Genomic DNA, 25592 nt, shown 5'->3' with positions numbered 1-25592 from the left:
TATTTATTTATCTCCAAAAGTAAATAAAGTTTCATTTCAACAGGGGTAAAACATAAGTTATTGGGCGGATATTGAACAATCAGGCCTATTTGTTGTGTTTTAAAATATGTATTTTATTTCGACAGGGGTAAGTTAAATTGTATTTTATTTCGACCGGGGTTATACATAAGGGGCTATATCTCGGGCGGATATTGACCAGCCCCATTGTAATTTGTTTTAAAATGTGTATACATAGTTTGCACCGAAGGGAGGGGCCTATGGTCTCCAAGGAAACTGGGAGGGCGATCAAAAATTCAAACCATTTCGCGCGTAGCTACTAAATAGGTAGCCATTTTGTTGGTAATCTCGTCAAAGCGACAAAACTATTTAGATTTATGCTTTCAAATTTTAAATGGGTCCTAAACAAAGTCAGATAAGATTCTAAGGCCGGGTTATTTAAATAAAATATCAAATTACGACAGAAATATCTACGAAAAGAAGTTGATAAAGCTTATCAAAGTTAGGCCTTTGCGGTCATCCTTTTTACAATTACCTTCGCTATCGAATAAACAATTTTCGCTCTCCCTTGGTAATTGAACTACTCGAACAATTTTTAACCAGGCAGATAACCATTTTTAACGTGAAACTAATTTCTTAATCATTTGAAAATAATTAAAATCCGCAAACAGACGATTGAAACTGTTAACCCTCCCGTTTTACTAAGAAATCTACACCGGCAAAATGGCGGCATAGTTCATTCTAGCTCAAATTAAATATTTATTCTTGGTTCTTATATCTATACTTGGAACTGCGTCATTGATGACGTAGGGATGCAAACTATGTATTGATTGTATATTTATTTATTTCCAAAAAGTAAATAAAGTTTAATTTTCAACAGGGGTAAGTAGGATATCACGTGATTGGCTGTGGCCAAAAGTTGCCAAGGGTATAAAGCGAAGGTCGCGAATTCGTTTCCCCATCTCGCAAATAACTAATTAGCATTTTAAACGGCGAAAAAACGAAAAAACGAAAAAAATGACACCAAAAGTAAATTAACATAAGTATTTGGTTGGGGTCACATATTACCGCCGATATCTCGGTTCGACCTTGTCCGATCGTGACCAAACTTGTTGATTTGATAGACCGAGGCTTAGTGGTTGTGGACAGGTGTCAGGCGTCGAGGTCAAAGATCATCTTCAAGGTGAAATTTGAGATTTAAATTAAAATATTTTTTTTAATTTTTCCAAGGACAAAAATTTTTGTTTTTGAAAATATTTTGGGGGGGGGGTGGGGGGTTGTTTTGGCGGCCATCTTGGCGGCCATCTTGGAAAAAAGTGCTAAGTTTTAGTTACTCTCTACTGCCGCTTTTTGGGGATGGTCAACTTCTATCGCACAAGCCTTCCGCATGCCGCTTCCGGTTAGGCTGAGTTGCATAAGTTCTTGCATAACAGTAAGAAGAACGATAAAACACCTATTCCCTGGACAGCCACCTCTATGGCGGCGTTTGAGCGGTGCAAGGCATCAATCGCTGAGGCCGTTTTATTCCACCACCCGTTTCCGGCCGTTCCCTTGTCGCTGATGACTGACGCCTCCGACACCGCCGTGGGAGCTGTCTTACAGCAGAAGATGCACGGGTCATGCCAGCCATTGGGGTTTTTCTCGAAGAAACTCACTGACGCTCAGCGCTGGTATAGCACGTATGATCGGGAGCTGTTTGCCATTTATTTGGCTATTAAGCATTTTCGTCACATGGTCGAAGGGTGGACCATGACCGTATTTACGGACCACAAGCCTCTTACCTACGCATTTCTCTCCGCTTCATCTGAAGAGTGAAACTCCTCGTCGTGTCCGTCATTTGCACTTCATTGGGCAGTTTTCGACCGACATACAGTACGTCGCTGGACCTGAGAATGTGGTAGCTGATGCGCTCTCAAGGGTTGCGGCGATTTATTATCCGTCGCCATTGAACTACGCCGACATGGAGCGTCATCAAGCGGCTGACGAGGAGTTGCCGGTCTTGCGGTTGCATACGAATCTGGAGTTTGCCACCTGCTCGATCATCCCTGGCACGGTTCCGTTGACATGCGAAACATCCACCAAGAGGCCACACCCGTACATTCCCGTTGCCTTTCGTCGGATGACGTTCCATGCGGTGCACGATCTTAGCCATCCGGGAATCCGAGCTACACGGCGTATGATTCAGCAACGTTTTTTTGGCCATCCATGAACAAGGACGTCGGGCTTTGGGCCAGGTCTTGCGTGCCTTGCCAGCGTGCTAAAGTGCACTGCCATACTAGCGTGCCTGTGGGCCGCTTTGAGGACTCTGGCCGTTTCGCTCATCTCCACCTGGACATTGTATGACCGCTGCCTGAATCACAAGGGATGCGTTATCTTGTCACGGCTGTCGATTGACGAACCCGCTGGCCAGAGGCTTTCCCGGTGGCTGACATCACGGCTGAAACTATAGCTCGAGTCGTTTTCAACGGGTGGATCTCCCGGTTCGGCGCGCCCGTACGCATTACCACCGATCAAGGCTGTCAATTCGAGAGTGCCCTCTTCCAAGGGTTGCTGCAGATGATGGGAGCTCAGGGCATTCACACAACGGCTTATCATCCGCAGGCATGGTATGGTCGAACGGTGGCAACGGTCGTTAAAGGCTGCGCTCATGGCTCAATGTGCAGGGCCTTCCTGGTCTCCAACGCTGCCTACCGTCTTGCTGGGATTACGTGCCGCCTTGAAGGACGACTCTGGTATCAGCGCCGCCAATCTGGTTTACGGCACGACTCTACGCTTACCGGGCGATTTCTTTGCCGAGTCCTGTGACGGTCGTACAGACGCTGCATTCCTCGCCGATCTTCAAACACATTTGCGGAGTTTAGCGCCGGTTCCGGTGCGCCAGTCTTCGAGTCGTACCACCTTCGTGCATCCTGAGCTCTCGCGATGCTCCCACATCTTCTTGCGCACTGACGCTGCTCGTCGAGCCCTTACTTCGCCATATGAGGGGCCCTTCCCAGTCCTTCTTCGGAGTGCGAAGACATGTACCATCCAGTTGCCTCACCGCACTTCCGTCGTCTCCATTGATCGTCTCAAGCCCGCCTTTCTCATCGCCGACGACGGAGCAGTCACTCAATCCTCTCCTGCGTCTGTTGCGCCTCCCGGTGTCGTCACACGGCGTGCTCACTCTCGGGGGGGGGGGCTGTAGCGGTCGCAACAATATTATGTTTTACGATTTGCTGTTATCTTTGCTACCTTGTTTTTTATCAATTGTATATAAAAGTTTTGACTGTTCGATTAAATTCAGATTCTTGTAAACTTTTAAACTGCCTGCACTTGTTTGCCTACACTTGCTTCAATATTAATTATGGAGATACACATCTAAGAAAGTATTGTTATTTTTGGTGTTTTCGAAATAAAGTTTAACATTTGATTTACAATTTACGATGCATTTTATTAAGGTAGGATACATTAAAAGACGTTTTATTAAAATCCAGAAAACACATGTTTTTGTTAGTTTAATTGGACTGTTAAACAAGTTTTAGGTGGAATATACCATTTCCATTCAACCGTATAATATTTAATAAAAATAAACATCTACCAATCTATTTGCCGTTCAGAGATGCTTTTAAGACTTGGACTATTTTTGGAGTAAAACTGAGAGTACCAATGGCGGTGTTTTACAATGTATTTATCTTCCTTTGTCAGTTTCCCTTTTAGAGTGTACCTCTTTTTATTCCAAATGATCATATCCCTCTGAAACTGAAAAAAAAAAAGTTTTTTTTTAAAATTCAGCAGCACTATAAGCAAGCGAGGGGCAGATAAGTCTCTTCAACGGCGTCCTTCCAATTAGGATTAAAATAGAATCGTGAATCAATCATTTTTCATCTTTCTATAGCCAAAGCTACAGATTTTATCGTTATGGCTTTCAATGAAAAGAGGGTGGTCTGATAATCAAGAGAGGGATCTTCCGCTCGTAAAAGAGCAATATATTTTATTGATTGAAACTTAAGCATCTATTGAAAGAGCGTATTGAGACGGTAAAATTCGAAATTAATTCTGTTTTTTTCTTGCCGACATTAATCGCCACAAACTTTTCCCTCATACCAGTGAATTCCCAGTTTAAATTCACGCTCCGACAAAGTTTTATTTAAATCGGTTAACGAATAAACTATTCTGTATGTAATACGATTTTATTCACTTGACACCCAAATATTTTGGATAATTCTCATTGACTTTCGTACCTATATTTGGCCAAATAATTCTTTTATAAAAAGCCAGATTGCAGTAAATAAAATTTTCCAACTTAACATTGGGTCGTTAAATATTTTACCGAAAATTTCAATAAATCCGCTTTCATACCAATGGCCAAAAAAATATACGCTAGATACCTTCATGGCTTTCCAAAAATATTTCGGCAGGAGTGAAAACCACAGAATAGTTTTAAAATTTATGAACTCCCAAAAAAAATCCGAGCTTATGAAAAATGCTTATAAATTAAAAGGTTCTAAAATATTTATTTATCGTAACCTATTTGTCCGTGAAGACAGTGCCGGATTTTGTTAAAAAAATTTTGAAAAGAAAAAGGTAAAAGCTAAGCAAAATTCAAATCAAATTTTACAGTGGAATATAATGGCAATTTATATAAATAATTGGAAACCAAACATTATTTTCGTTTTTCATAGAAGTAACTCGTAGTAATTCATTTAAGAAAATGAACGTTGTTTACTCAAATGAAAAAAATGCGAATTGCAATCAGTAAAAACTAATTTATAAGCTAAATAATATCAAAATATTTCATACAAATACAACAGTCTTTATTATTATCTATGGGCCTCACAGTGCAAATTTCGGCTCTTTCTTAACCCACTGTTAATTTTTTTTAAATTAATTAGGAAATAGCAATGTCAAAAAAGTATAGGCGGTCCTGTGGCAAATCTTGGTTTCAGTAGAAAAGTATACCTAAGAACGTGTTTCTATTTATTAATAAAGATGTTTGTATCCAGGAAACACTGGATGTGTCCGACCACTACCCTGTTCATTAGCTTTGAATCTTTCCCCATGAGTAATAAGCCTTTTGAAATCGGAGAAATTCAGTGTAAGGTTTTTTTTTTCAATTTTCAAAATAGACAGGTCAGAAAAAGTTGGGATAATTTATACAAGATGAGCGACGCAAATTAAACTTACGAGAAAATATTGGTTAATAACTATAACAAAACCTAAAAAATCAATAAAACGAAATAAAGTTTATATACAATTTCAAAAAAACGACCAATGCCGAAAAAACATTTTTTTAAAAACAATTCCGAAGCAAAGAGTCCTTAAGATAAATGGAAAGTATTTAACCAAGCAACTGCAGAAATCAAAAGCCTAGTGAGCCCATCACTACTCCGCCCACGATTTTAACAAATATTTTACTTCCAGTATTGTCTGGAAAATTCAAATTGCCCAATTGACTGACATAACATAAATGATTCAACTTTCGCTCTTTTCGATACAACTGCTTCGGAAATTAAGAAAACTTTAAAATCGCTGCCTTCTAAATCAGCTCCTGGATTGGATATTTATGCTAATCCTATTTAATTTTTTTCCAATTAAATTCAGTTACCTATGGTTTATAATAAAAACGAAGACAGACTACTTTAGTTACACAGTAAAAACGTTTTAATATACAAATTACAATTTTAATACGCTTTACAGAGCGCACGATTAATTTCGCCGTCTAATACAGAGGCATCTTCAGAAGGAACCGGAACCGAACCGAAAAATAGTAGGAACCAAACTGAACCGAAATTATATGAACTCATTTTCGTACCTTGACCGAGCAGAATGTCGAGAACAAAAGGAAAACTAGCTCGCGCAGGCGGCGAAGCTATTTTTGCTTATTTCCACCTTTTTGAAAGTAACATAGAACACGCGGCGAAATAAAACCCAATAGTTTAGACAAAACGAAATTAGGTGATTTCTAAATACAACGGTTTTTCCTTCCAATTGAGATAATAGTCCCTGTCACTGTTGTCAGTGGTTTATTAATTCTTTTTCGCGGCTTTTTTAAAAGTAATAGAATTCAAAAATTATTCGGTTCTTTCGATTCGATCTGGTTCTGTTATCCTTCGGTTCCGGCTCGGTTCTAGATGGAACCGGACCCGAACCTAAGTGGCTTCGGTTCCCATTTCTTGGAACCGGAATCGAACGGGTAATTTCGGTTCCGGTTCCTTCGGTTCTAAACGGCAACCCTACTAATACTAAGCTATCTCATATTACGATTTATAATAAAAAGTGCTTAGAAGTCCCATAATTATTACAAATGAACTAAATCGTTATAAATCTAAAGATTAATACATGTTATTAAGAAATCGCAACAAAGTAAATGACAAAAATTGGTGTGTTTTTAATAATAAAAGGACAAAGTCTAAAGTACCTCGCAGACTTTCAAAAGAGCCAAACAACGAAATTGAAATATACCCCACTGACCTAATGCGTTCGCAGGAGATAACGATAGATAAGGCCTACACAAGAAGCGTTAGGTCTCATTAAATTCAGCTTAGGAAAGAACGTTCAGTGTGCTATTGTAAGTATATTTTTTTCCGCCTAGGCTTATTAGTCTGGCTTTACGCAAATCAAACTGTTGTAGTTTCTTCTCAACAGTGTCTTTAACACTCGTATTTCGCTCTTGTACGCTTTCCAAAATAAGAAGCACTATGCCAGCATCTATCGGGGTAAATACTTTGAATTGACATTCACCTCGAACAAGTTGCTTATTTACAATGTCTGACCATTTTTAACGGTCGTTTAAAATCCTAAATTTAAAACTAAATCATCAATCTATTTATGTAGTGTCGATTATTGATTTGATCGCTTCACTGTTATAAAAACAAATGAAAAATAAATGGAAACAATTGGGTTCAAGGCCGAATACCGAACTGTCTATTTCGTTGTTTTGGGACGGGTTTCTGTTGGTTTTAAACTCAGAAACAAAGCGTTTTAAGACTCATGATTATAGTACATTTTTGGCTCATTAGGACCCAAAGAAATTTTTGACATTCTTGTACGTAACATACTGTATAATAATCAATACGAATAAGTCAATAATAAATTTTTGTTAACTGTCATTGTTTTCTTTTTTAAGTTATGATTTTATAATATGTTTTTGTTAAAATGAGGCCTTAATAACGCAAAATATCTCCACTCAAGTTAAATTTGTACGACGGAAATAAATGGAGTAAAATAAATAGACGAGTAAAGAAATTGTTTAAGATGTGAACACTGAACCTCCACTTCGCCAGAACATTTTGTAAAAGGGCACAATTAGGATAAGTTTTGCGGAGACTCCTGTAATAGCCAATCAGGTTCTCCCTTCCTACCAACAATTCCCTCGGAAGTTCGTAAAAAATATTTTAAGAGGAAAGTGGTTTTCTTTACTCGTCTATTATAAATGATTTAAACATTTACGAAACGACGATTGTAGTAGAATAACAGTGACTTTCTATAAAGAGCTATGTAAGTTATTAGCAAAACTCTTATAAGACTTCATACCAAAAGTCTCGCACTAGGGCCGAGACGAGAACCGTGTTACGGTCAACGGTTCTTCTTACGTCGCGTGGGAAAGTATCACCGCATGATTTCTGTAAAGCGGTAGCTAACATCACGTGACTTGCTCGTCATTTCACCGAATGTTTATAGAAAGTGTGGCTATGCGCTACAAAATTCATTCTTTCAGATATCGTGTTTAATCAGTATAATATTAAAATATATGTAATAAAACAATTAGGAAATAAAAATAAGATAAATAAGGTTATTGGTTACAAAAGCAAACCACATAATGGAATTTTAGTTGGAAAATTAAATGTTTAAAAATATTCTAGCGATTGGCCTAAAATATCGTCTGCTAGTTTGTTTGTTTGGGTTTCAGGTGATGTTTGTTTCTTGAAACTTTACATTGAGGGTTTGTGTTTGTTGAATATTTTATAGTAGCACAAGGGTCTTGTACCCAATTGTTTTATTATCATAACTAGAACGTCTCAAAACCCGGAGCCGGCATTCTCGACAAAGACTTGAGCGGAGCGTGGCGCTACGATAATCGTGAATTACGGAGTTGTCGAAGAGTTGTATAACTTTAGTAATGTCGTATTTATGTTAATTGAACATTAATACCGAAAGAAAACTACACATATTTTTTAAGCTACAAACAGTTTATTAGTACAAATAGTACAATTACAACATTAGTAATTTAAGTCTTTCTAGTTCTTTTTTTTGCCGGAAAAACAAGCAGTTTATAAGTCCAATCTTTTTTATAATTTATAATAAGTCCACTCTTTATTTTTCGCTCCCCCCTCTCTTTTCTTGTCCCCCCCTCTCTCGCGGCGAAGGTCTCCCTCTCCTAAATAATATTTTATTAGTCCAATCTTTTTTATAATTTATAATAAGTCCACTCTTTATTTTTCGCTCCCCCTTCTCTTTTCTTGTCCCCCCCTCTCTCGCGGCGAAGTTCTCCCTCGCCTAAATAATATTTTATTAGTCCAATCTTTTTTATAATTTATAATAAGTCCACTCTTTATTTTTCGCTCCCCCCTCTCTTTTCTTGTCCCCCCCTCTCTCGCGGCGAAGGTCTCCCTCTCCTAAATAATATTTTATTAGTCCAATCTTTTTTATAATTTATAATAAGTCCACTCTTTATTTTTCGCTCCCCCCTCTCTTTTCTTGTCCCCCCCTCTCTCGCGGCGAAGGTCTCCCTCTCCTAAATAATATTTTATTAGTCCAATCTTTTTTATAATTTATAATAAGTCCACTCTTTATTTTTCGCTCCCCCCTCTCTTTTCTTGTCCCCCCCTCTCTCGCGGCGAAGGTCTCCCTCTCCTAAATAATATTTTATTAGTCCAATCTTTTTTATAATTTATAATAAGTCCACTCTTTATTTTTCGCTCCCCCTTCTCTTTTCTTGTCCCCCCCTCTCTCGCGGCGAAGTTCTCCCTCGCCTAAATAATATTTTATTAGTCCAATCTTTTTTATAATTTATAATAAGTCCACTCTTTATTTTTCGCTCCCCCCTCTCTTTTCTTGTCCCCCCCTCTCTCGCGGCGAAGGTCTCCCTCTCCTAAATAATATTTTATTAGTCCAATCTTTTTTATAATTTATAATAAGTCCACTCTTTATTTTTCGCTCCCCCTTCTCTTTTCTTGTCCCCCCCCTCTCTCGCGGCGAAGTTCTCCCTCGCCTAAATAATATTTTATTAGTCCAATCTTTTTTATAATTTATAATAAGTCCACTCTTTATTTTTCGCTCCCCCCTCTCTTTTCTTGTCCCCCCCTCTCTCGCGGCGAAGGTCTCCCTCGCCTAAATAATATTTTATTAGTCCAATCTTTTTTATAATTTATAATAAGTCCACTCTTTATTTTTCGCTCCCCCTTCTCTTTTCTTGTCCCCCCCTCTCTCGCGGCGAAGTTCTCCCTCGCCTAAATAATATTTTATTAGTCCAATCTTTTTTATAATTTATAATAAGTCCACTCTTTATTTTTCGCTCCCCCCTCTCTTTTCTTGTCCCCCCCTCTCTCGCGGCGAATGTCTCCCTCTCCTAAATAATATTTTATTAGTCCAATCTTTTTTATAATTTATAATAAGTCCACTCTTTATTTTTCGCTCCCCCCTCTCTTTTCTTGTCCCCCCCTCTCTCCCGGCGAAGGTCTCCCTCGCCTAAATAATATTTTATTAGTCCAATCTTTTTTATAACTTATAATTAGTCCACTTTATTTTTCGCTAAAATTATATCCTGAACGGCAGTGCCTTGTCCCCCCCTCTCTTTTCTTGTCCCCCTCTTTTCCGGACATTACCGCGAATTTCCCTCTCTCTTCTCCGTCTCGTTCAGGGTCCCTTTCTCTTCTCCCCCAAGTGCGACACACACACATACCCACCCACACACACACAGCCAACTTTCCCATTGATGTCACCACAGTGAGAGCTCCACTCAATAATTAAATGTGACTTAAATATAACTTGTAATTTATAATATTGCTTAATTAATAAAAACCGATTTGTAACCTAATTTTTTATATTAAGATTTCTGTAAACCGTAAAGGTAGTAAAATAAAATCTGTAAATTTGTTCCGACCCAAGAAAAGCAATTGTAAAGAAATTCCGCTGGCGCCGAGCGTTCCTGGGTTTTTCCCTGTAATCCCTTCGGACGGTCCATAAATGACCGTGGCAGCCCGACTTAGTGACGCTCGGAGCTTGCAGAATTTCTGCCCCTCAAACAAAACCCTAAGACTTTCCATCTCTTTGAGAGAGCCCCGAGAAAATCTTCTCGAGGCTTCTCACTTGCAATTTCGGCCCGGAACCCAGAAGGTCCAAACTTCCTAACCTCTCCAGAAAAGGAGAGAAATGCCATTTTAAATTCAAGTCGCGGTCGCTCGATAAGAGCAAGTTGTTGAACTTTATAATTGTATTGAAAGTATTAAATTTTGTTTAAATGTTAATTACCTCGTCGTCTCCACTTAATACCTAAAACCAGGAATTTAATCATTTACCCATGAATATGGATCAGCTATAGTGCTGTAGGCATCCTCGTCAAAACGAGGTTGGTCTATAAACTTCGCGCCATTCGCGGCTCCGCCCTTTCTGGTACGCGTCGTCTGCTATTCGAATTCCGAAAATAAAATCGTAACCTCCGATTGGTTTATTTAAAACTTTGAATGACGTAAATCGAAAGTTAGTCCAACCTCCTTTTGACGATGAAGGTACCATAGCTATAGCCTACGGATCCATATTCATGGGTAAATGAATAAATTCATTTAATAGTTGTTTAAAGCATGACTGATACTTCATGGTATTCTTGATTTTATTAAAAACAGTTAAAATTTACATGTTTCCGAAACTTTCGGGTTCGAGACCCCTCGTCAAGCGGTATTTTGAAATTCATGCTAAAACTAATACTTGGAAATTTTTCAGTCGATTTTTAAGTAAATTTAGTCTCTTCCAACCAAAAGTATTTTTCATAATTTTGGTGCCTTAACCCGGGATACACAACAAACGCAAGGATCCTATAATTAAAATTAAACGGTAAACCGGACTACGTGAACTAGTGGTGCAAATTGGAATATTCTAAGTTTAATCGGACTGTTAAAGTGAACGTGAACAATGGCAGACTCGGACGCGCAGAGAGAAGCACCTTTCCAGAAATTTAAAAAGATTCGTAAAAAGGTCAGAGCCAGCACCACCAAAATCCACACTACCGGCAACCACCATTGAAGATCACGAAGACCAGATGTCCCTACTCGAATTAAGGGAAGGATCTTTAAAGGAGTTGGACGCTACTATCGCAAAACTAATGGTAGCCCAGTCGGAGGACGATCCTGAAATCGCCAAGGAAACCGGTGCTGCAGAAGACTACCACGACGAAATAACCCTGGCGAAAAACAACCTCAAACGAAAGATTGCGTCAATAGCGAATGCAAGAGGATCATCAACCATGCCATCAGGAACTGGAGCGGGAAACTCAACTGTAGTTACCGTCCGAGAGGAATCCAGGCTTCCACAAATCACCGTAAGAAAGTTCAAAGAAGACGTAAAAGAGTGGTCACAATTCTAGAGTCAAATTAACTCATTAATCGTAGACGGAAGGAAATTATCTAAGTCAACTCTTTTTTGTCACTTTTGGAAGGGGAGGCGCTTAGCGCCGTAAATGGGTTTATTGTGTCAGATACCAACTATGAGCACGCAGTAGCATTACTAAATAACATTACGATAGGACTGATCTAGTAATTCACTCTATAATGAACCAGCTGTTGAGGTTAGATCCCGTAGAAAGTTCACATGACAGTGCCTCTTTAAGGAAGCTTTACGATGCTTGCGAAACCAATATTCGAAGTTTAAATGGTTTAGATATAGAGATAAAGGTTAATTCATCTACCTTATGCCCAGCTATTGTTTGGTGTTTACCGGACGATATTAGATTAAAGTTTAGTATGCAGAGAAGTAATAATGAGGCTTGGGATGTGGACAAATTGTTAATATTTCTAAAGATTGAAGTTGAAGGTCGAGAAACTAGCGCTATGCTTAAAACGTCAAAAATTGAAAAGCGCACGGCAAAATTTGAAAAGCCAAAATTCGCGCCCAAATTCGAATATCGCGAAAAATCAAGATCTAGCTATTCAACTCTTTCAAGCTACTTAAACACTCCAAGATACTTAAACCCACCAAGCACATCAGCTCTAAACGTCAACGTCGCCCCATGACCCCGAATCTTTAGCATTTTCTGCAAGGTATCCCAACACCCTACTGTAGAATGGCAGAACTACACCCTAGAAGATAAGAAGAAAATGATAAGAAGCCAAGGAAGATTCTATATATGTACGAGGATAGAACACGATGCACGTGTTTGCGGCTCTAATTTTCAGATTTGCAAGCTTTGTCGCGGTCGTCACCACGCCGTTATCTGTGAAGAAAACCGATTCCGTAAGCCCACCCGAGAAGAGAAAAAACAAGTCGGCGAAGAAACCACAATAAAGAAAATAAACGTAAGCACCGTCAAGGGAAGCCAAAACATGGCTGTCCTACAAACTGCCATGGCCTTAATCAGCTCGCCGGATGATACCGGAAGCTCGAAGAAAATCAGAAGCCTCTTGGATAACGGAAGTCAAGCCACCTTTATAATAGAGGAGATATCTAGAAAACTCAAACTGCCCACCATTGGAGAAAAATCCATTCAGATAGCCGAATTTATGAACGACAGCCCAAGAACCAGCACCAGACAAGTCGTTCGAGTAGCCCGGAGAAATACTAGAGAACCAGACGGAGTGATCCAGATCAACGCTATAGAGGTGCCGTTCCTATGTAACGCCCTAACCCTAGTAAATTGCAACCAAGTGCAAGAGTTAGCCCGAGAGAGAAATATGATCCTGGCAGACGAAAAATCAACTGATACGCCGAACGCCAGCAGTATAGAGCTTTTAATATGAGCGGACCAATATAACGACTTTTCCAAAGGAAGAACCAAGATGATAGATAGAAAACTAGCCGCCCCAGAAACCACTATCGGATGGGTCATCCATGGACCCGTAAACCTCAATAATGTTCCGGTAAATTCGAACCACGTAACCCTTTTAAAAAACAGCGTAACAGGAGCCGTATTGGAGGACGCCATGAGCAAGTTCTGGAATATTGAATCACTAGGAATAACAGACAAAACAGAAGCAAATCCCAACGGACAAGAAGTTCTAGAGCGATTTGAGAAAGAAACCACCTTCGAGGAGGGTAGGTACCAAGTCAAATTCCCTTGGAGTCGCCCCGAAGAAGACCTACCTAGCAACCTAACCCTAGCCACCAAGAGAGCCAGAAGTCTCGTACAAATATTCAAGAGAGACCCGATCCTATAACACGACTACAAAGCCATCGTTAAACACCAGCTGAAGCAAGGAAGGTGCAAATATGACCTTATGAAAATGGAAGAAAAACTCTTCGGAATTGAGAGAAAAATGGGGAAGTGAAATGCAGCCGTCCAATGAAACAATGAAGATAAATGTTAAGTCAGACACCGAAAAAATCTGAGGATTACAATAGAGCCCTTAATTAGACAAGTTCTCATTCGATCTCTCAAACATAGAAATAGCAATTCAAGAAGTCAAACCGAACAAACGGCACATCCTCAGCGCCGTAGCACAAATCTACGATCCCATCGGGATGTTAGCTCCTTACGTAATACGTGGTAAGATGCTATTCCAGAAGCTATGGAAGGAGAAACTCACGTGGGATGAAAACCTACCCCAAATCATCAACGAAGAGTTTGATCAATGGCGGGAAGAAATGCCAACAGTTAGCAAAATCAAGTTAAACAGATGTTACTACCCCGAAGAAAAGGTAATCAAACAAGAACTTCATACCTTTTGCGACGCAAGCGGCAAAGCCTACGCTACATCACCGGATCCGGCAAACTAGGAGTTTCATTCGAAACTTGTAAGGCTAGAGTAGCGCCACTCGAGGACCTCCTACTACCCTGACTAGAGTTAATGGCTTGCCTCTTGGGAGCTCATCTCATCAGGAATGTCATATCAGCTTTTAAGGTCGAAGCCATGGATGAGTATTTGTGGAGTGACTCGATGGTGGCGCTCTACTAGGTAAAAGGAAACTCTAAAATCTGGAAGCCATTTGTCCAAAACCGTGTGAAAGAAATCGTAGAGCTAACCAAACCCAAAGACTGGAATCACTGTCCCGGTCAAGAAAATCCGGCCGACATCCCTAGTCGAGAAGCGAAAGCAGCAGATTTAGCGGAAAACAGACTTTGGTGGGATGGACCCCGCAGGTTGAAGGAAGGCCCAAGGCACTGGCCATCTGAAAAAATAGAAGTTAAGTGCTCAAAGGGTACAAACCGAAGCCAGAAAACCTGCTCTTGCCATTCTAACAGAAACCGAAGACTTTGGGAGGGGAATGTCCAATGTAATGGACCTGAAAGCCTATAGCTCGATTAACAAAGTTATGCGAATCACAGCCTACATCCACCGTTTTATCAATGCCCTAAAGAAAATCACCAAAGAAAATGAACTCATCACAGCAACGGAAATGGCAGAAGCAGAAATCGTGAGGATCACAAGCGTTCAGAAACTTGATTACGCAAAAGAAATCAAAGCCTTGTCAGAAGGAGCAACCGTTCCAAGAGAATCCGAAACAACCAAACTAAGACCAATAATAAACCAAAATGGACTGTTAGCCGTAGGGGGACGCTTGCACGGATCCAGACTCACAGAGGATGAAAAGCACCCAATCATCTTGCACAAAAAGCAACACTTGACCTTTCTATTAATGACACGCAGTCATTGGGAAGTCCTGCATTCGGGGGTACAAGCTACGCTAACCCAAGCTCGAGGCAAATATTGCGTCATCACAGGAAGACAGATTGCAAAATTCGTGACGAGAAATTGCATGGTTTGCAGAAGAGAACAAGCGAAGCCAGGAGAAGCACCCATGGCGTCTTTACCCGCCACCCGAGTGGATTACACGCCACCATTTGAGACGGTCGGCATAGATTTGGCCGGGCCTCTTTACGTAAAAATTGGACAAGAGATCATCAAAGCCGACATATGCTTATTTACTTGCGCTACAACCAGTGCAATCCATCTAGAATTATTTCCTTACCAGACCACATAGGAATTCCTCGTGGCCTTCAGACGAGGAGTACCTCATTTCGTTGACTCCGATAACGCCAAAACGTTTATCCGAGGAAGTGAAGACCTAAAGCAAATTTGGAAAGCCATCAAAGACGACACCACGAGATAATTTATAGCTTACCATGCCGCATGGTGGGGTGGTTTTTGGGAAAGGCTCGTAAAGTCAGGGAAAACCATCTTAAGAAAAATTCTTGGACGCGTCACCTTATCGTACCAAGAGATGGAAACGGTGCTAGCCGAAACAGAGGCTATCATCAATTCACGCCCAATGGCATTCGTCTTCAGCGACGCCCATGATCCTACACCACTTACACCTTCGCAATATATAATCAGACAAAGACTCACTTGCATGCCACCACAGCGACCAAAGGAAAGCCACATACCATCCTCCCAAAAACAATTGTCAAGAAACTTAAAGATACGTGTAGCTTTAGTAGAGCGCCTATGGAAGAGATGGAAAGAAGAATACCCGATGGAACTACGTAATGCACACCAAGTCCTTCTGAAGAAATCCCACAGAGAGATGGCAGTAGGAGATGTTGTGATAATCCACGAAGAGAAGGTCTCAAAGCAAATGTGGAAACTAGTCATTAAAAGTGAGGTTAAGAAAAGCAGCGATGGAAGCGTGAGATCGTATTTAGTCCGCACCCCAAACGGTTGAAACGGGAATATTATCCGACGTCCCACATCCCTCCTATACGCTTTAGAAGTAAATAAAAATGAATAACCCTAAAACTTTCCATCTCTTTGAGAAAGCCCCGAGAAAATATTCTCGAGGCTTCTCACTTGCAATTTCGGCGCGGGACCCAGAAGGTCCAAACTTCCTAACCTCTCCAGAAAAGGAGAGGAATGCCATTTTAAATTCAAGTCACGGTTGCTCGATAAGAGCAAGTTGTTAAACTTAATAACTGTATCGAAAGTATTAAATTGTGTTTAAATGTTAATAACCTCGTCGTCTCCACTTCATACCTACAACTAATACTTGGAAATTTTTCAGTCGGTTTTTAAGTAAATTTAGTCTCTCCCAACCAAAAGTATTCTACAGTGTTGGAGCATTTTAGAATATTGTTATCTTTCTTTGTTTCTCGAAAATGGGCTATCTTTCTGTTTTGCTTTAGCTGCAGTTTCTTTTAGGTCAAAATTGCACTGGGTGGACTGATTCTTAAATTGAATAGCTGGAGTAGAGGTTGAGGGTCTTTCAGTTTTGCTCGGAGGCATGGCCAAGGTTTGTAGTTAAAACATCTATAAAAAGTCTATGATATAATATAAAACAATTTCAACAAATAAAGTTTCAGATTACAATTGTTTATATACCTGATACCAATAAATGTTGTGATATGTTTAAAATTTCGTTTATATTGCAATCTTAAACAGTTATTTCTAAAAACATCCCGGAATTCTTGAATTCATATTTTTCTTTCGACAGAGTGTTTGAATGACCAATAAGGAACTAGATTTCGATCTAGGTACTACTTTAACTACGTCACACCTATTCTTTTAAGCAATTAGCTTATTTTGAATGATAAATTTAAAAAAGCATCGTCCGCTCAAGAAATAACATGTGAACTATACCCAAAGCTGCAGCTTGGCCCTACTTTCATCCTTTTGCTATTAGATTACAACCTGTACTAGGGTGTCCATTATCATCCGGAATGATTTGGTTTACTTTTCACTTTGAATTTAGAAAATAAAGGCTCTTCCAACTTTTAAAACTTTCTTTATTGACACTGAAAGGTGTGCTTAATTTCAGTCTCTGATGTTCTATCTACTAAATAAAATGTGAGGCTCTAGCTGAAACGAAAATTATGGTCTTTCTTCAATTTTTTTCTTATTCAGAACACGTATCTTCATCCTCGTTTTATCAGAGGTGACTAGAATAAGTGCGCTTTAATCAGCAAAACAACTTACTGAGTTTCGCTCAGGGAAAACTAAACGAAGACCAACAGTCTATAAATCATATTTCTGTATTATTATTTTTACCCAGTATTTTAGGGACTATGCGAGGGGAAAACCATTTGGCCTGAGCTCAGCGTACCGCGATAGCTGTCGTAGTTTTCAATAGATAGCTTTGACGTTTTCAACAAAGATGTAGACGATACACAAGAAATTACTTGCCCACTTTGCTTTATTTGCATTTTAACTAGATTTTAACTAAGGCTACAATAGCAGCATAGTGCCACTGGTCACTTTGCGCTTTGGGAATTTTGGAATCCTTAAAAAAAGCCATGAGGTCGGGACCCTAGGATGGATCACTTCTTTGGCGAAGGGGATATTATTACGATCGTAGGCTTTCTCCTTAAGTAGCTGGATAATATTTGCATTAAAAGTTTTAGTAACAACTTCAATTTCTCTTTTAACAAAAAATTTCCTTATTTCAAATAATCGTCGGAAAATAAAACTTACTTGGAGCTTAATTATAGGTAAATGTATTTTCGCAACAATGCTGGGAAATTTCCAATCGCAATAACAACACATCTTAAATTTTTGTTGAAGTGCTGCAACCGGTGTAAGAAATATAAACAATGAACAATGAACAATTGAATATGAAAACGATATATGCACTAATGCTGGACCAATCTGGAACATCAAAACAAATATAACTATGTATCAGTACTTAGCTTACCGAAGAAAATGTCGGTATAAAATATTTATAAGAGAATACGTAGGCCTGCATATACGTTTCAAGAATTAATTTCTTAATATTTGGAAGAATGATTATAATGAGATGATTTTTAAAGCCGTTCCAAGTCCCCCTCACGCTAAAAGTGTACGCTATTTTTAACCGAAACCATTCAAATCAGCACGGCATTTTATTCTCCACATAGCCATTCCCACTAATTGAAAATTCAAAAGGCTTAAGCCACAGGCGGTTCATTCTTAGTGACAGGTATTACATATTTGGTTAAGAAATGTATCAACAAAATATAATAGGAAAAAAAAAATAACTCAAACTAAAGTTAGTTTTAACTCGGGTAAACCAAATCAAATAAAAATCTGTTACTGAATTAGTATAAATTATAGTTTTTGAGATTTCGTTATTTTACCGTTTACAGTAGGGTGTTCACCAAGAAAGGTTTTTCATACATATAAACATATTTGAAATCTAACCCGACTGCGAATCGTTTTATTCAATTTAAAGATGTGTACGAGAACTTCTTGTCCCAAATAATGCCACTTAAATTTACTCTTTAGCTAGCCTCAAGGGTTAAAAACTCTATTTAAAAACATAGTACAAAGAAATATAAACCAAATAGCAACTAACTTGACAAGAAGAGGTATCCAAATTTAAGATAGGTAGTCTTTGATTTAAAAATTTGCTGCTTCCTTTAACATTTATAGTCCACATATGTTTGTTAGCAAAATCTTCTACTTTGAATCGAAAATTGTAGGTATGCCGAAGCCAAGTGTATAGTCCAGTTTTCTTTTTCAAATTTCCTCCAGATAAAATATTTTCCTTGTGAATTTGATTAAAGTGATGCACATCTGCACCATTTTCCATTATTTCCTGTATTCACAAATTATAAAACGCCAAAGCATAATGTTTAGAAACGAGTTTAACCAGTCATTACAAATATAAACATTGGCTTAAAAATTAATACGTAGAAATAAATCTTAGCCGACACAAGAAATTACTTGAATATGACAATAAGCGTATTCCTCGCTTGTCCATTTTTCGGTCCATTGACCAGAAGAGATGTTCGGGAAATCTGGAATATTCCAAGTTGGCCCTTCGCCTTCAGCGTGATACCAAATAAAAACAAAGCCAATATTTTCACAAGTCGTCCAAGCCTTTACTCCAGCTCCTTTAGGAACTTTAAACAATAAAAAAGTACTTTAACGATCGAATGATTAGTTTAAGAACGAAATATAAGTATTAACTTAGGTACAAGCAGGTTTTTAATGCCGTGATAGGTATTCTCGTAGATTTCAAAATGGTTTCAGATATAATATAATATGTAATATAAGGCAATTTTATTTTAAAAATACCACGTACGACATTATTTACAGTACTAACGAAGGTGGCGAGGAAAAAGATCTGACAAAAGATTAAGTTTTTAAAAAGTTTATATTTAAAAATTTTAAAAAGGTTACATTATGAGTCAAGTTAACATAATAATTTAGGGAAAATTACTTCCTTTTAATGAAGTCTTAAAAATTTTATAAAAAGTCATACTATTTTTGAAGGGTTTCTCGCAAGAGTCTAAAATATTTTCCATAAACACTCGTCATTTATTTAAATATCCGAATTCAATCGCAAAAAAGGAAATTTGATAACTGAAAATTAGGATTGAGAAAAATGAACATCAAATAATTAATTATGTCAAAAACTATATATACGATTGCACACTCTAAAAAAGGTTGGGTAAAAAGTTTCGGAAAAAATTCTTTTGACCAAAATTTGGTAAAGTAACCAATTTTGGGTTATTATCAGTAATTATGGTAATTCACTTAAACCCTATGCATTTGGGTCAATATGGAAAGAACATGTCTAGCCCAGCTGGGGTAAGTATTACCCAAACATTTAGTGACAACAAATTGATAGTCTGCTATAGCTTCTTCCACTTGAAATTCTGTAACATCATTTGATAACGTCTCCCGCTCAAACGTATAAACTCCTCCTATTTCTTACCATTTTACGAAAACATAAAGCTCCTAGCTACTAGTAGCTAGCCAAATATTTTAATTCTTCTTGAATAGTTAAAATTTTTCTTCACTTTGACATTTCTTTTTGTTTTTAATAATTGAGACTATACTGTCATATAGGTTAAATGTTTTTACCATGGTTAATATATAATTTAAAAGTAATACAATTACTTTATTTTAATTATTTTAATTATTTTAATAAAAATAGTACCATGAAGTATCCGTCGTTGTGAAAATTGTTTTACTTTTAAATGAGACTATACTGGTTAAATATACGGTTATGGAAATGATGTAGTAAATAACTAGCATATAATTAATCTTTAAGCCTATCAGAAGCTAAGCCTAAAATCAAGGTGCCAACATTTGTACGTTTTATCGGTAGCCTAAACCACATATATACCCCATGGCTAATCCTTATTATGATTAACGATAATAAATCCTAAAATTTATCAAACTTGATAAATTAATTTTTTTTTGGCAAACTTAAGTCAAGTGTAAGGTAGGGTTATAAGATTAGTTCAAAATATTCATGTGATATTTCTGGAAAATTGCCAAAATATCTCAGTCTTATTTTCATTTAAAACTTCGGCCAAAATGAAAATGTACCTAGAAATGACCAAATTCCAAGATATAACATAGCTGATAGAATATAGACCTATAGAATATAGGTCTATATTCTATGCATAGCGTAACTCATCTGCGAGCTTCTTCTGACTAATTTGTTGGCTAAATAAATATTACTTGATCCAAAATGGGAAAATGTGGAAATCTTTTTTATTATATATTCCGGCATTTTGCTTTTTCTATGAACATAAATATAAAAGCTGTGGTTGAAAACAAAGAAAGTGAGAAAGAGCACTCCAATGGCCAGTGGCGGCTTAAGAAGGCTGGGTCCCCGGGGCGGCGGCAGTGTTTTGTGACACCCCCCCAGGACCATGCAGAAATTTTCACGGGTCCGTCTTCTTCAAGTTTAATCGTTCTGATTTGCACCCCCCCTCGAGCTTCTCCGATGGCACCCCCTGCTGCCCTGGTACCCGGGGCAGACGCCCCCCCCTTAGGCCGCCACTGCCAATGGCGAAGAGATAATTGAAATGGAGAAGTTGAAGATTACGAAGCGGAAGCTGATTAGGAAGGTAATGAGGCTACGAACAGTGACACGAAAGAGGAAATGTACAGATAGAAGCTACAAAACTTATGTCCGTCCAAGTGCAGAGCTGCCAGCTTATTCTGATAATTTTTTACCCCCACTTCACTCATGGCTACTTTATGTAAATCTTAACTTCGAAATTACGAAAATTTGAGATGAAACCAAAAAAATGAGGAAAAACAATAACCCAATTATTTGAGTTAAAAAAAACCTCTATCCTTCTCATTTGGGTTATTTTATTGTATGAATTTTTAGTACCCAATTCTTAGGTAATTTCTGTTTCACCCAGGGGCGTACCGAATAGAGTACGTTTGGGGGGGGGGAGGTAAGTGAAATTTGCCAAGTAAAGAACAAAGTTTGTCAAGTCGTCTAAGTTTGGATTGTTACTGTAGATTTAAATTCTAATGTTTTATTAAAATTATTATATATTATATTTCGCGAAACCACGACTACCGAACGCGCCTATTTCATTCTAGCGGTACAATTCCCAATTCAATGGCGAAAACGGTTCGGCGTCTAGTTATAGTGAGTGAAGCATTTGCGTACTCTCTTTATATATAAAACGAAATACATCATACACGAAGAAGAAAAAAGAGATTGAACGATGCTACAGCAATTTAAAAATCGCATTAAACCCGCTTACTATTTTCTCGTCGTGTACCCGCTATAGTAAAAAATAGATACATTTCATCCTGACGAATACTAGTAGATGTTTAACTGAACAGCTTTGAATTACTGGAATTATTCATACCCAAATATAACATAAACAATTCAAACACTTGTTACTGAAATATTAACGTAAGAACAACCTACACTGTATCACACGTTATCTTTACCCAACGCAACTTTAGGAATATTGGCTTGTAAAATTTTCACTTTCCTAAAGAATATCATTATAATATTCACGACTTACCTAATTTACCCAAAGTTAAAAAAACTAACATCTCCTATAGAAATTAAAACTAGGTATTTTTATAAATTTTATACAGATTGCCAAATTTAACGTAGAAAATTAACACTCAAATAATAATGAACAACCGATATTCTCTATCACGCGTCTATCTGCCTTTGATTTTTATAAGGTGCTGTAGGAAAAATGACTATTTTAAAAGCTTTTACCCCAAGGCTGAACTAAAGCTCCGACAAACTAGCTGCCTAGCATAGAAATCAGGTCTTGTAAGTTATACATAAGGAGAAACAACTACATAGAAATCTCAAACATAGTTAATGACTTTAGGGAAGTAAATTGCTGGGAAATTCTAAATGATTTGCTGCAACATCATTTAGTAGTTTTTTAATTAACAAACATGTTTCATAATTTTTATTTTGCCAAGTCCACCTTGATTTGCCAACTCTCCAAAGCATTGGGGGGGGGAGCCTCTCCCCTGGTCCCCACCCCCAAAGGTGGGTTGTTTTGACTTTAACCAAAGTTTTGGATAGGAGTAATACGGCCGCATATTCTGGGTAACATTTTACTCAACTGGGACTCAATCTTTTTTAGAGTGTAGAAACTTTAGGATATTTTTTTAAGACACATTTAAAATATTTTAAAGATATTTCAAATCTGTTTGTATAGATAAATTCTTTGTCAATTCAGAAAAATTTCACATTAATGAAGCTATTAGTCCCGAAACTAAACATTTAATAAAATTTAAATTTTGAAATGCTGAACTTTGATTATTAACATTTAAGCTCTGAAAAACCGACGAAAATATTTTTACATGTATAATTTGGTATTTATAAAATTTATAAATAACTTTGTAACTCATGAGAATGGCTTACACATATTTTTTCTTAAAGAAGTTCCAAATAATATATAAAAAGCCTTCTTTAGAGCCCTTATATTATTTTGTGCCTTGCAGGCTGAATTGATGAAGAAATACTAAGTCATAGTAGTGTTTTGAAAACCATGAAGATAAAAGAAACTAATTTTCTTTTTTTTAAATCGAATTTAAAGAATCCAAAATAACGTAAGTAGATCTTGTAACGCCCTCAGTGGTGACTGATTGGGAGATTAGGGCCATTACACGATGGAAATTAACTCGAGTTGCAGCCCTTGTAGAGTTACGTCACTGTTTAAAAATCCCCATTTCACAAAGAAGACCATTTTAAAATTAAATGAATTAAAGAAATTTTCAGACATTTCTGAAGGAATTATGTAGCTTTATCTAAACAAACAGGGAATTTCAAATGAAAGAGCTTCTCGATTGTTCTTTCGATGTTAGACTTACTCTTATCATCATACGGAATATGTTTACAGTCACCGGTAGAACCCTCAAAAGTCCATCCGTGGAAGGGGCATTCGATGCAGTCGGCCTTCACAATTCCGCCGACTCCCAAATGAGCTCCGTTGTGTGGGCAGTAAGCGTCCAGAACAAATGCTTCCCCTCCTTCTCCTCGAAACACGACCAGTTCGCAGCCTCACGTAAAAATAGAACGCGTCACTTATTAAGGAAGTCTTATCAATAAGCCGAATTAACTAACCAAGCCTAAGGAACAAGTAAAATAAATCTAAATGAAAGAGAATGTTTGTAGGTTTGCTGGTTTGTCAGTTTGTTTGTTTGGATAAGAGCTGTTTCGGGAGACTGATAGTATAACTAAATTGCAAATACAAAATTTAGGGAATTATGCAAACGCAACTGGTTTGATACGCGGATGACGCCGTTGATATTTCTTAAGTTATTACAACGAATTAACGAGAGGCTAAAATGAGTAATCTTAGCTAGTTTAAGAATTTAATTCTGAGTATTTATGTGTTCTGTGTAATGCTCCCCTTGTTAACTAAAGTTATTCTAAAAGAAAGGTTTGTGGTGTAAGTATTTTTTAATGCAAAATAATTGTGTCCCATATAACACTGAAGAAAGGGGTATTGCACGCAATTCTTATTTAAACTAAGGAGTGGCTATTGTATTTGGAATTACACATAAGTTATCAATGTAAGACTAGTGAACTTCGTTTTGCGAAGTTGAAAATTATCAATCCCTCCCACTGTATGGCACAAAAAGACTTGCTCTACAAACAAACAATTTCTTCCTAATCGTTTTTTGCTCTAGTGCAGCCTCTTTTATTCGGGTGACTAGAGTAGAAAAAAGAGGAAATCCTGTTACACTAAAATAGTAACAGAGTATTATATTAGGGTCTCATACATGATTGCGGTCAACCTTCTCGACCTGCATTGGGAGATATGAAAAAAATACATAATGTTGTAAAAACGGCGTCAGAAAAAGAATGTGTAGACAAAGACAGCAAAAAACCTGTCACGAGTCAAATGCATTTTTTTATCAGTAGCCCCATACATTACCTTGGTTGCCCTGTCACTTACTATTTGCAAATGATAACTTTTATCTTGTACATTTTTCATAATTTCACCGTCATGGTGTACGCTTATGAACTAAATTAATTTATAAATAAACTAAAACGGAGTGTATAGAAACTACCAAACTTGCTTGAGTTCTCAATGATCACTTCATAGATTTTGAATAAAAATTGTAAATTTGCTCTAAAACACAAATTATAATTTATATTGTCTGAAGCTTCAACTCAACAACTTCATCTCAAAAATTTTTGTTGGTACTCATTTGTTTCGATTTAAATACATTTGTATACAAGAAACAATCATAAATTTAATTATTTGACACATTTATCTACAGTTGAAAATTGTTATTAAAAGATTACTTACCCAAGGCTGTTACTGACGTGCTCTTTCCTTTTTTGACTAAATTCGACGCTACAATTGGAATCCACCCATTAGGATAGACTGGTGCCAATTTGCTCAATCTCATATTAGTTTTAAAGCTTTCATTTGCATTCAAAAAATTTTTATCAGATTTCTGAAAATATTTTATTCGCGCACAATTATCAACCGGGTTTAGTAAAATGAGACACGGTTTATATTAGTGTCAGTTGAAAGTTTAAGATGACAGAAATCACGCAAAGGATCATTAGATAATGAAAATTAATATGAGTTTAAACCAAACCTTGAAGGTCGTTCAAAAGTAATATCGAGAAACTAAAATTTAATTTTGGAATTGCCAACTAGTATCGGGTTGCTTAAGTATTCGTTTTTCAATTTAAGGTTCTGTACTTTCTCGAATTGCCGGCAATGTTGTCTTCCTTATCTGGTGAAAACCTTAAATAGAGTGCTACCAGCGTATTGATTCTCTAGTTTTTCTGTAATTTTGTTCAATACTTATTTTGTTTGTTGTTTCGGCATACAAAGAATTATAAATTTTTATCTGAAAGCGTTTTACCTCTAACAAGCATACTTACGTATCTAATCTGTTGTTTGCCTTTTTTATTTTTTTAAATGCATTCAACTGTTTAAAATTATGTTTATGAAACATTATATACACCACCATAAAAATAATTTACTTCGGTGGTTGAGTATTTAACATTTTAAGAAAAGTTACATAAGCCACCATAAAAATTCTTTAAAGTTGAAAATCATATGATTGTTAAAAACCTAATTGAGCAGAACGAGCGAGCGAAGCGAATGAGTGGAGCTCTCATTGTCGTGATCTCGATGGGAAAATTTTTGTTTGTTCGTCCGTTGTCTTTGGGGGAGGAAAGAACGGGGCCGGTACAAGAGAGGAAAGAGAAAAATTGACTGTGTGTTCGTCCGACGCCTTTTTTTTATTCAAAGAAGAAAGGGCTGATTTGAGTCTGAGAAGACCACG

At 37.5% G+C, this 25592-nt stretch overlaps 2 protein-coding genes across 2 annotated transcripts; both read left to right on the top strand.

The window, feature by feature from the left end:
- Nucleotides 1-12284: 12284 nt before the first annotated feature.
- On the top strand, nt 12285-15105 carry LOC149954625 (uncharacterized). Its single transcript, XM_090169997.1, has 5 exons — nt 12285-12903; nt 12952-13218; nt 13568-13821; nt 14079-14322; nt 14366-15105. Exons 1-5 carry the CDS (start codon nt 12285-12287, stop codon nt 15103-15105), a joined length of 2124 nt encoding a protein of 707 aa, XP_090026123.1.
- A 240-nt stretch (nt 15106-15345) lies between these two features.
- LOC149954624 (uncharacterized) lies at nt 15346-15786 on the top strand. The gene has a single exon (XM_090169996.1). The coding sequence runs from the start codon at nt 15346-15348 to the stop codon at nt 15784-15786; it is 441 nt and encodes a 146-aa protein (XP_090026122.1).
- Nucleotides 15787-25592: the final 9806 nt, after the last annotated feature.

This window comes from Leiobunum rupestre, chromosome 3 (assembly GCF_980474605.1).
Source record: "Leiobunum rupestre chromosome 3, qqLeiRupe1.1.hap1, whole genome shotgun sequence".
NCBI lineage: Eukaryota > Metazoa > Arthropoda > Arachnida > Opiliones > Sclerosomatidae > Leiobunum > Leiobunum rupestre.
The sequence above is the reverse complement of the archived record's forward strand: the minus strand, read 5'-3'. Positions and strand labels throughout refer to the sequence as shown.

Coding starts and splice junctions, on each gene's coding strand:
- LOC149954625 (XM_090169997.1), top strand. CDS start 12,285: ATGATAAGAAGCCAAGGAAGATTCTATATATGTACGAGGATAGAACAC. Junction 13,822..14,078: donor GTTACTACCCCGAAGAAAAG/GTAATCAAACAA, acceptor GCGCTCTACTAG/GTAAAAGGAAACTCTAAAAT. Junction 14,323..14,365: donor AGAAGTTAAGTGCTCAAAGG/GTACAAACCGAA, acceptor CCATTCTAACAG/AAACCGAAGACTTTGGGAGG.
- LOC149954624 (XM_090169996.1), top strand. CDS start 15,346: ATGGAAACGGTGCTAGCCGAAACAGAGGCTATCATCAATTCACGCCCA.